Here is a 10,931-nt window from a genome sequence, read left to right on the forward strand (position 1 = left end):
GTGTCTTCACATGTTGTGTCCCCCATGTCCCAAGGACTCTTCCATGGTGCCATCATGGAGAGTGGGGTGGCCCTGCTTCCTGACCTTATCTCTGAAACCTCTGAGATGGTCTCCACTGTAAGTGTTCTCAGCCCTGCTGTCTCAACATTTATACTCTTGTACTCTGGTGGTCTGTTCAGTGGGGGAAGAGTATGCTCTCTGTCCCCAAACTAGTCCTTGAAGTTTCTATAACTGGCAAAAATAACTGTGCATGTGCTTGGGAGCTGATACACTGGTTTTAAAAAGTGCTTAGCATGGAAGCCTGAGGCCATAAGTTCAAATCCTGAGAACACACAAAGGGCAGGAAACAGTAACATCTATCTCTAATTCTCATGTTATTCTGGTTGGGTGGAAGGTAAAGGCAAGACAATCCTTGGATGTTCACAGACCGGCTCATTGGTGTTGGCAGCCACAAAACAAGAAGCCACCCTGTCAAATAAGGGGGACAGTGAAGACTGAGACTTTGTTCTCTAACACTCATGCACAATCCTTGAGAAAATTACATTTTTCCTGATACATGAAACACATAAAAACAGGTGGAGAAAACAAAGTTACACAAAACATATGTAGGAAGAAAGAGTCCAGCTTACTGGCTGTCACCTTTGAGCAATACGAAAATGGGAATAACATGTATTTATTCCAACCCACACAATGCACAATATAGTGTGGGAATTAGGCACAACAGTATCGACTTGGAACTGAGAACTCTCCTTCTTGCCTCATTCCCTTTGCAGACGGTGGCCAAGCGCTCTGGATGTGAGGCCACGGATTCACAGGCCCTGGTGCGCTGTCTGAGAGGCAAGAGTGAAGCAGAGATTCTGGCTGTTAACAAGGTTGGGAGAATTGTGTGTCTGGGAGAACCTGGTCTACATGATGTGTGGTTCTGAACCAAATACCTCATCTTTATGCCTTTGTGTTCTTTCAGTTCTGTGTGTAAAATGAATACAAGATAAGCTAATCTAAGTGTAGATTCTCCTCCAGGGTGAGGAGGTCACCCTGAAACTAGTGAGAAATGATAAAAAGTTGGAGGTGACTCAGTGGACATCAGGATATTTATTTCATTAACCTTCAGCATCGCCTCTAATGCCTCACAGGTCTTCAAGATGATCCCTGCTGTGGTGGATGGGGAGTTCTTCCCCAGGCATCCCAAAGAGTTGTTGGCATCTGAGGATTTTCACCCTGTCCCCAGTATCATTGGTGTCAACACTGATGAGTTTGGTTGGACCATTCCTATGGTAAGGCAGAGTTCCAATCCTCTGGGAGCCTGGAGACTCATATGCCAAGCATATGTATTCATGGAAACTCAATACATCTTTATTTCTAGTTCATCAGCTCCACACTTAAGCCTGTCTTCTGCCTCCCAGGTCATGGGCTCTGCTCAGATGATAAAGCAAATAACCAGAGAGAATCTGCAGGCTGTTCTGAAGGATACAGCAGTACAAATGGTGAGATACCTCTGGTTCTCTCCAAATAGAGGGGTCCTTTATATTTCCTTCTCAGATAGCATCTTTATTACTTCTATCAGTACATACTGTGATTCTATTTGTGGTCCTCAGACCTATTCCCTGTGTAATCCCAGGCCCCATTCTCCCAACATCAAATTTACTGTCTACCTAACCTACAATATGCCAACTTCAATGTTCCTGAACTCATTGGTGCAGATGCTGCCTCCTGAGTGTGGTGACCTGCTAATGGAAGAATACATGGGGGACACTGAGGATGCCCAGACCCTCCAAATACAGTTCACAGAGATGATGGGAGATTTCATGTTTGTGATCCCTGCACTCCAAGTAGCACATTTTCAGCGTGAGTACATCTGTGTCAAGGCTTAGGGGAGCAGCTCAGTGATGGGGGTCACGGTGAGTGCTGTGGAGTATGGTGGTGCCCAGGTCTCTAATGTCCAGTTTAAGAGAGTGAGATCTGGGTACAGAGAGGAACATGGGTTGCTGATACTCTATTGACTTAACAAAGCCACTGAGCTGGGAAGGCCATGGGCACTGATTAGCCAAGGGCTTTTCTACTAATAGTGCTCAGCCTGACCCCCCCCCCCTCATTTAACTTCTATGATTCTAGGTAAAGTTTTATCAAGCTATCTTTTTACCAAATACTTATAAGGAAAACTTCAGATGAGAGTCAACTAAGTCACTCTTTGTCCCACCTCCAGGCTCCCATGCCCCTGTCTATTTCTATTAGTTCCAACATCCACCCAGCTACTTCAAGGATGTCAGACCATCCCATGTGAAGGCCGACCATGCTGATGAGGTTCCTTTTGTCTTTGGGTCCTTCTTCTTGGGCATGAAACGTGAGTCTTCATATCTTTTCTTGAATTGAATGAGGTCCCAGATGACTTCCCACAAGGACTCTTGCTTTTCCAGTCTATTTTAGAAAACCTAGGTTATAGAGAGGGAGAAATTCAAATGTGGACCATATCATGGCCTCAAAACCATGTCCAGTGGAGAATTTGCACCTTTCCCAGTCTAGCCTGTGGTAGAGGAGCTGACAGCATATCAGGGCAGGAATTAAATTAGACACTTGCATGGATCTAGGATTCTGAATAATGAAGAAGGGAGGCAACAAAATCAACACTTTGGGGACAGACAGCGGCTTGTATGGTATATGTGAAGAATGAGTTGACAGTTGCATGAGGTGGCACTGACTTTGTCTTCCTCATGATCCCAGTTGACTTCACTGAGGAGGAGAAGCTGCTGAGCAGGCGAATGATGAAGTACTGGGCCAACTTTGCACGACATGGGTGAGAACATGCCCCTCAACCTAACATGTGTGGGTCCCTACCTAGGGCTCCCTATTGGATGGTGTCTCCTAGCATGCATGGATCTTCCACTGCATGACAGAGTCTTTCCTACACAATAGCACATTTATAAGGATACTCTGTAGGTGTCAGATACTGGTCATCTCACAGTGAAAAAGCTTGTGGGGCTATAATGCTATGCTACTGTTCCTTAGATCTCACCTCTTAGAGGTAACATAAACAGGTCAGGTAGTCTCTCCACGTGGAACAGAATCTCATGTGTGACATTTGTATGCCCATATCAGGACACAAGTTCAGACCCCTTAACCAATGTCCTAATTTTTCTGCCGCCCTGATCCAAAATATAGGATTAGGCTTAGGATGAGTGTAACCTTACTGCTCTTTGCTGGGTGATATATCCACAGGAACCCCAACAGCGAGGGTCTACCCTACTGGCCTGTGTTGGACCATGATGAGCAGTACCTGCAGCTGAACACCCAGCCTGCTGTGGGTCGAGCCCTGAAGGCCAGAAGGCTGCAGTTCTGGACCAAGACTCTGCCCCAGAAGATCCAGGAGCTAAAGGCTTCTCAGGACAAGCACACGGAGCTTTAGTACCCTGTATCAGGAAATATGTTTAGGGTTTAAAGTCAATAGTGTTACAATGTCCATTTATTTATTTTTATTTGTTCCAACACGTACATAAGCATTTGTCACCTCAGTCTTTGAGCATTCATGTATGAAAAATACTCTGGGAAAACTTTTATTAAATTCGATAAATTCTCAAATAACACTGTGGATGTGTGAGCCCCAAAGTGCCTGCATCTTCTTTAACTGAGATTACACTCCCCCTTCCTTCTTTCTTTCCCTCCTTCCTTCCATTATCTTCTCCTCATCTTTATTCTTCTCTTCTCCAAGTCCCAGACCTTCTTCAAATGAAGTGGATGCTCCAGGAAATGTTGGCTCCAGGAGAGTGTCTGTGACAAAATCCTGTGTCTATTCTCAGCAAGTCATGTTTTCTTATATTTAAAATTGGCAACAGAAAACTTGCTTTCCCTAAGCTTTATTGCCTTCAGGAGTTTAGAATGCTATTCCCCAAACAGCATGAACTCAAAATTCAACAGAGGGCAAGCCTGCATGGGGAGCATGTTGAGTTTTAGTATGGCTTTTAGCAGGCATGGTGGGCTGCCACAGGTTGAAGCACCTGCAGGACCCATATCTTTTGTGACCATATATTAAACAGGCCCTTACCAGAGTTGACTTCGGCTGGTCCTGGGTGGGATGGGACATGCAGGACCTCCCTGTTCCCTCTGCAGAGATGGGGTTGGCTCCAGGGCAGCTGCTCAGGCTTGAGTTTGGAGAGTAACCTTCCACCTGTCAGGATTATTCATTCACCTCCGCTTAAGCACTAAAGACTTTAAAAGCAATTTTCTCACCAACTCCTGTATGGGGACAGTGCTGAAGGTTTGCACACAGTTTATAGGCATTAGAAAATTGTCTCCAATAAAATAAAGAATAGCATGGATTGATGTGTGTGGCCAGAATTTTTTTTTAAAAAAAGGGAAGTTACAACCTAATGTGGCTGACATACCTATGAGGTTATGGGGAAGCGATATTTTACAACAATGAGAGACTCAAATTGATATTCTTGCAATCCCCAGAGGCAACTCATGATGAAGTTATGGATGGAATGTTAGATGCTCCTGGGGATGATATTGATATATGTCAGCAAAAACAATCCCAGGCTGTGTCAACTGTCTAAATACAGGCTATCCCAGGGATTGAGTTTCCATACTTATAAGGTAGGGGCACTGCTGAAATATCAATGGCTCTACACCTAAAGTGGTTGTCGAGCCTATGTGAGTAGAGCAGTGGTCCTTAACTAAGGAAACATTACAGTACTCGGGCAGCTGGTATAAGAGCAGCTGTAGACTCAACATACTGAAGAGCCTGCCAGTCCCTGGAATTCCCCTGATGGTTTTCGTGCTCCACATTCCAGCGCCAGCTGTTAGTCAGTCTCTGTCTCCCCGCTGGTTATGTCATGATGGTCCTGATCATGACATGTGTAATCTGAGAGAGGCAAAGCAAGGTCTCTGTCTCTCTCTGTCTCTCTCTCTGTGTCTCTGTCTCTGTCTCTGTCTCTGTCTCTCTCTCTCTCTCTCTCTCTCACACACACACACACACACACACATCTCTATCTCTTTCATGCTCTCCCTCTTACTCCCTCATTCTACAGAGCAGAACCTGAGTGTCTTCTTCATTTCACATTTTCTTTTTCTTTCCTTTTGGTTTTCCGAGACAGAATTTCTCTGCATAGTCCTAGTTGTCCTGGAATTCACTCTGTAGACCAGGCTGGCCTCGAACTCAGAAATCCACCTGCCTCTGTCTCCCAAGCACTGGGATTAAAGGCGTGCGCCACCACTGCCCGGCTTCATTTCACATTTTCACTGTGGCCATGGCCATCATCCACATGGGGCCTCTGAGTGATGGTGCGATGAGAAGCAGAGCACACAGGGATTTCCCGAGCTGAGCTATAGAAATGTCTGGGATTAAGAAGCACTGGGGCATAAAGCATTCATAACACCTAGGGCCTCTCCTCTCATTATTGATGTTCCACAAGGCCATCCTCTGCTACATATGTGGCTGGAGCCATGGGTTCCTCCATGTGTACTCTTTGGTTGGTGGTTTAGTCCCTGGGAGCTCTGGGGTACTGGTTGGTTCATATTGCTGTTCCTCCTATGAGACAGCAAACCCCTTCAGCTCCTTCCATCCTTTCTCTAACTCCTCCATTGGGGACCCCCTGCTTAGTACCATGGTTGGTTGAAAGCATCCATCTTTGTATTTGTCAAGTTCTGGCATAGCCTCTCAGGAGACAGCTATATAAGGCTCCTGCCAGCAAGCACTTCTTGGCATCCACAATAGTGTCTGGGTCTGGTAAGTGTATATGGGATGGTTCCCAAGGTGGGGCAGTCTCTGAATGGCTTTTCCTTCATTCTCTGATCCACACTTTGTCTCTGTATCTCCTCCCATGGGCATTTTGTTTCCCATTCAAAGAAGGACCTAAGTATCCACACTTTGGTCTTCCTTCTTCATGAGCTTCACATGGTCTGTGAATTGCTGAGCTTCTGGGCTAATATCCACTTATCAGTGAGTGCATATCATGTGTGTTCTTTTATGATTGGGTTATGTCACTCAGGATGATATTTTCTAGTTCCATCCATTTGCCTAAGAATTTCATAAATTCATTGTTTCTGATAGCTGAGTAGTACTCCATGTGTAAATGTACCACATTTTCTGTATCCATTCCTCTGTTGAGGCTCATCTGAGTTCTTTCCAGCTTCTGGCTATTATAAATAAGGCTGCTATGAATGTAGAGGGGCATATGTCCTTATTACATGTTGGAGCATCTTCTAAGCATATCCCCGGGAGTGGTATTGTTGGGTCCTCAGGTAGTACTGTGTCCAATTTTCTGAGGAACTGCTGTATTGATTTCCAGAGTGGTTGTACAAGCTTGCAATCTCACTAGCAATGGAGGAGTGTTCCTCTTTCTCCATATCCTTGCTATCATCTGCTGTCACCTGAGTTTTTTATCTTAGCCATTCTGACTGGTGTGAGGTAGAATCTCAGGGTTATTTTGATTTAGATTTCCCTGAATACTAAGGATGTTGAACATTTCTCTAGGTACTTTTCAGCCATTAGACATTCCTCATTTGAGAATTCTGGGTACCCTTGCATTTGGAGAACAGATGTTCAGAATTGAGAGTTCTTCTTGGTAGATTTTCCCTTTGATGAGTATGAAGTGTTCTTACTTATATTTTTTGACGACTTTTGGTTAAAAGACAATTTTATCTAATATTAGAATGGCTACTCCTGCTGGTTTCCTGGGACCATTTGCTTGGGAAATTGTTTTCCAGACCTTTATTCTGAGGCAGTTTTTATCTTTGACACTGAGGTGCGTTTCCTGTGTGCAGTAAAATTCTGGGTCCTGTTTATGCATCCAGTCTGTTAGTCTATGTCTTTTTATTGGGGAATTGAGTCCATTGACGTTAAGAGATATTAAGAAATAGTGATTGTTGTTCCCTGTTATTATTAATATTATTTTTGTTTGTGTGGTTATCTTTTATTGAGTTTGTTGAAAGATTACTTTCTTACTTTTTCTAAGGTGTCGTTTTGCTCCTTGTGTTGGTGTTTTCCATCTATTATTATCCTTTGCTGGATTTGTGGAAAGACATTGTGTAAATTTGGTTTTGTCATGGAATATCTTGGTTTCTCCATCTATGGTAATTGAGAGTTTTGTTGGGTAAGGAGTCTGGATTGGCATTTGTGTTCTCTTAGGGTCTGTATGAGATCTGCCCAGGATCTTCTAGCTTTCATAGTCTCTGATGATTAGTCTGGTGTAATTCTGATAGGTCTGCCTTTGNATGTTACTTGATCTTTTTCCCTTACTGCTTTTAATATTCTTTCTTTGCTTAGTGTGCTTAGTGTTTTGATTATTATGTGACAGGAGGAATTTCTTTTCTGGTCTAAGCTATTTGGAGTTCTGTAGGCTTCTTGTATGTTCATGGGCATATCTTTCTTTAGGGTAGGGAAGTTTTCTTCTATAACTTTGTTGAAGATATTTACTGGCTCTTTAAGTTGAGAATCTTCACTCTTTTCTATAACTATTATCTTTAGATTTGGTCTTCTCATTGTGTCCTGGATTTCCTGGATGTTTTGTATTAGGAGCATTTTGTATTTTGCATTTTCTTTGTTGTGTCAATGTTTTCTATGGTATCTTCTGCCCCTGAGATTCTGTCTTTTATGTCTTGTATTCTGTTGGTGATGCTTGCATCTATGACTCCTGATCTCTTTCCTAGGTTTTCTATCTCCAGTGTTGTCTCCCTTTGTGATTTCTTTATTGTATTTCCATTTTTAGATTCTGGATGGTTTGTTCAGTTCTTGTATCTGTTTGGTTGTGTTTTCCTGTAATTCTTTAAGGGATTTTTGTGTTTCCTCTTTAAGGTCTTCTACATATTTACCTGTGTTCTCTTGTATTTCTTTAACAGAGTTATTTATGTCCTTCTTAAATTCCTCTATCATCATCATGAGATGTGAGTTTAAATCAGAGTCTTGCTTTTCTGGTTTGTTGCAGAAACCAGGGTTCATGGTGGTGGGAGAACTGAGTTCTGATGCTGCCAAGTAGTCATAGTTTCTGTTGCTTATGTTTTTGTGCTTGCCTTTTGCCATCTGGTTGTCTCTGGTGTTAGCTGGTCTTGCTGTCTGACTTTGGCTTGTCCCTCCAGCAAGCCTGTGTGTCAGTACTCTTGAGAGACCAATTCCCTCTGGGAGGAATTTGGGTATAGAGAACTGTGGCACAGGATCAGCTCTGTGTGCAGATGAAGACCAGAAGCCTCGTGTCCCAGGTCGCCCCTAGGTTCCTGTGTCCTGAGGGCTCCGGGTGGGTTCCTCTGAGAAGGGGTTGTGATCCAACCTGCACTCACAGGCCTGTCTGCACTCCTGGGAGGCTTGCTCCCTGCTGGCACTGTGTATGGAGGTCTGTGGCTGAGAATCTGGTATAGGCAGAGACAGAAACCTGAAGCCTCTGACCTCATAGAAGCATTCTGGCTTCTCCTGTTACAGCTTACTGGCCAGGCGAGGGGACAGGGTTCCTGGTATCCCAGACAAGCTTCAGAATTCATTCAGTGCCTTTCCAGGAGGCCAGAGAGGGAACAGAAAAGGAAGAGGTGACATTTCCCCGCCTCCTGGCATTGACTCCTATCACTTGTGACTAATCACTTCTGCTACAATGAGAACTTTGACCGACCACAACAAGTGGTCCCGCCTACATCTTTTGATTGAAATCACTGCCTGGGCAGGACTCACACATTCTGCTTTCTGTTTGTGAAACTTGGTCTTCCAAGCAGCACAGATTCAGGCCTGAGAGCTGACCATGCCACAGAACCAACTACATAATAGGCTGAATGCTGGACTCTTCGGGCTGCTGCTTCTTCTTATCCATGTGCAGGGTGAGGCTCACTAAATTGGCAGTGGAGAATAACTAGAGTCAGCAAATAACTGAGCTTGTGGGAGGGAAGGCATAGGGGGCAAGGAGGGAACTAATTGAAACCATTGTCAGACATTATCAAACTGTAGGTCACGACCATAGGGAGACCACGCATATATTGAGTGGTTCCTAGCTGGGGGGATAAGGAAGCTCCCACACTCACATGTCAAAGGTGAACTGGGGGGGGGGGCGCGGCAGGATGGCTGGGTTCCCTTCTTCTGTGCCCTGGTAACAAAGAGATGAAAATCTCACAATCTGTTGGCAGCTGATTTCAGAAAACTAATCCAGAGGCATCTCTCCACCAGGTCAGGACTCACCAGAGTCCAGCCCCATCAGGAACACTCACGCTGGCCAGGTGAGAGGCAGTCTTGTACACTTGAAGGACACTAAAGCTGGTGTCCACACCTTCCTGGGAATTCCCTTTGCCAAGCCTCCTGTAGGACCACTGCGCTTTGCACCTCCTGAGGCCCCTGAGCCATGGAGTGGTGTGAGAGATGGGACTGCACATCCAGCCATGTAAGTTCTGGACCCAGAGGGTTTCAGGCACTGGGGGAGACTGTGCTCTGAGCTCTGGGCTATGCTGAAGTGTCCCCTCCATTTCAACTACGCAGCAGTTTTCTCTCTTTGTGGATGAGTGGCCCATGTGTTTTTCTGACGATGTGCTAATGTTGAGTAGAACAACTGGACCAGGCTCCTAGGTCAGAGCTTGGAACTCATAGGGAATAACATGGAGGTACTATGGAGAGAAACAAAGATAAAAATGTTCACACATTCCAATTAACCAAAGTGTTCTCTACCACAAGGGGTGCATCTCCAGGCATGAGTAAATGTCACATATTAGGCAGCAAGCACTCTGAATCCAGGAGAATATACTTTATGTCCTTGAAGACTACAGCAATGATCGATACTTGCTAACCCCATCCTGACAGTCATTGTGAAAACCTCTAAGGCCATGTGCCATTGACCAAGGAACAAGTATATGTACTTACCACTGGAGACACTGCAGACAAGAGAAGTTCCCTGAGAGTCTGCACATGTGATGAAGGTCTACTCACTATCTTTTAGGGCAGTTTTGTCCACTGAATCCTCTAGTAGTTGTGTGAGTCCAACACTCCAGTATAGAGATCTTAGTTTATGTTCTGTTGCTATAATAATGTATAGACAAATGCAAGTTAGGGGAGAAAGCTACTATTAGAGGCTCCACATTACAATCCATCATTTGGGGTAAACACAATGAATCAAAACTACAGGAGCTGCTCACATAACACTGATACCCAGAACAGAGACTAGAAAATGCTTACATGGCTGCTAATGTTTACCTCACCTTTCTATTCTTATACAATTCCATGAATGTCACGACAGACAGCCATTCATTTCCATGTGGACATCTAGATGTTCCTCTATCCCAGACTCAGAAAGAATAACATGCAGACCCCACCCGACTGCAATCCTCCCTAGAAATCTGGCTCCACCCCAAATTAAACGAAGCCAGTGGCCTTTACCTTGGTTGGAGAGGCTTAGAGAGAGTCTGGGTCAGCAGGGTATCTCAGCTGAAGGTGGCTGAGATAAGATCTCCAGACTTACACTGGGTTTTGATCACCATCCATCTCAAGGAATATCTGTCTGCTATTTTCATCAGGTGTCTGCAAAATCATGATATGATGAATGAAGGCCTGCCAGAGATGAAAATGATTCTGTCTTCCTTTGCTATGTCTGAGGACTGCCTGTATCTGAACATCTATGCACCAACCCATGCCCATGAGGGTTCTAACCTGCCTGTGAGTGTCAGGCTATGGCCACCTTGGGGAGAGGGCATTTTTGTCAAGGTGATTAGAAGGGACAAAAGCAACCTGAGTTCCATTAAAGGGTGGACCTGAAAGTGTTAGCTTACTTGGGTCAAAGAAGGGCATCTCAGCCACACCTGAGATGCAGGTGAAACGTGAGTATGGGACACCGAGCACTGGAGTACCAAGCCATCAAAGGCTCTTGCTCTCTGATAAAACCAGAACTCATTCTATGACTTGCTCTTTGCAGATCCACTTAGGGGCTCAAGACCTCAAAACTGAGGTCACCCAAACTCGTACTTTTGGGTTATCTGTTGTG

At 44.6% G+C, this 10,931-nt stretch overlaps 2 protein-coding genes across 2 annotated transcripts in view; both read left to right on the forward strand.

The window, feature by feature from the left end:
• LOC110337269 (acylcarnitine hydrolase-like) overlaps positions 1-3,400 on the forward strand; it is a 7,101-nt gene extending 3,701 nt beyond the window's left edge. Inside the window, 7 exon segments of the mRNA XM_021220083.2 lie at positions 774-872; positions 1,134-1,274; positions 1,404-1,484; positions 1,701-1,845; positions 2,204-2,341; positions 2,719-2,791; positions 3,214-3,400. Of these exon segments, the coding sequence (XP_021075742.1) occupies positions 774-872; positions 1,134-1,274; positions 1,404-1,484; positions 1,701-1,845; positions 2,204-2,341; positions 2,719-2,791; positions 3,214-3,400 (864 nt within the window).
• A 5,241-nt stretch (positions 3,401-8,641) lies between these two features.
• The window catches only part of LOC110337270 (acylcarnitine hydrolase-like), a 9,443-nt gene continuing 7,153 nt past the window's right edge, over positions 8,642-10,931 (forward strand). The window contains exons 1-3 of the mRNA XM_021220084.2: positions 8,642-8,790; positions 9,134-9,344; positions 10,468-10,606. Coding sequence (XP_021075743.1) covers positions 8,715-8,790; positions 9,134-9,344; positions 10,468-10,606 — 426 coding nt within the window. The 5' untranslated portion in view covers positions 8,642-8,714. The remainder of the gene's footprint in view (positions 8,791-9,133; positions 9,345-10,467; positions 10,607-10,931) is intronic.

The sequence above is a fragment of the Mus pahari genome, chromosome 20 (genome assembly GCF_900095145.1).
Source record: "Mus pahari chromosome 20, PAHARI_EIJ_v1.1, whole genome shotgun sequence".
NCBI lineage: Eukaryota > Metazoa > Chordata > Mammalia > Rodentia > Muridae > Mus > Mus pahari.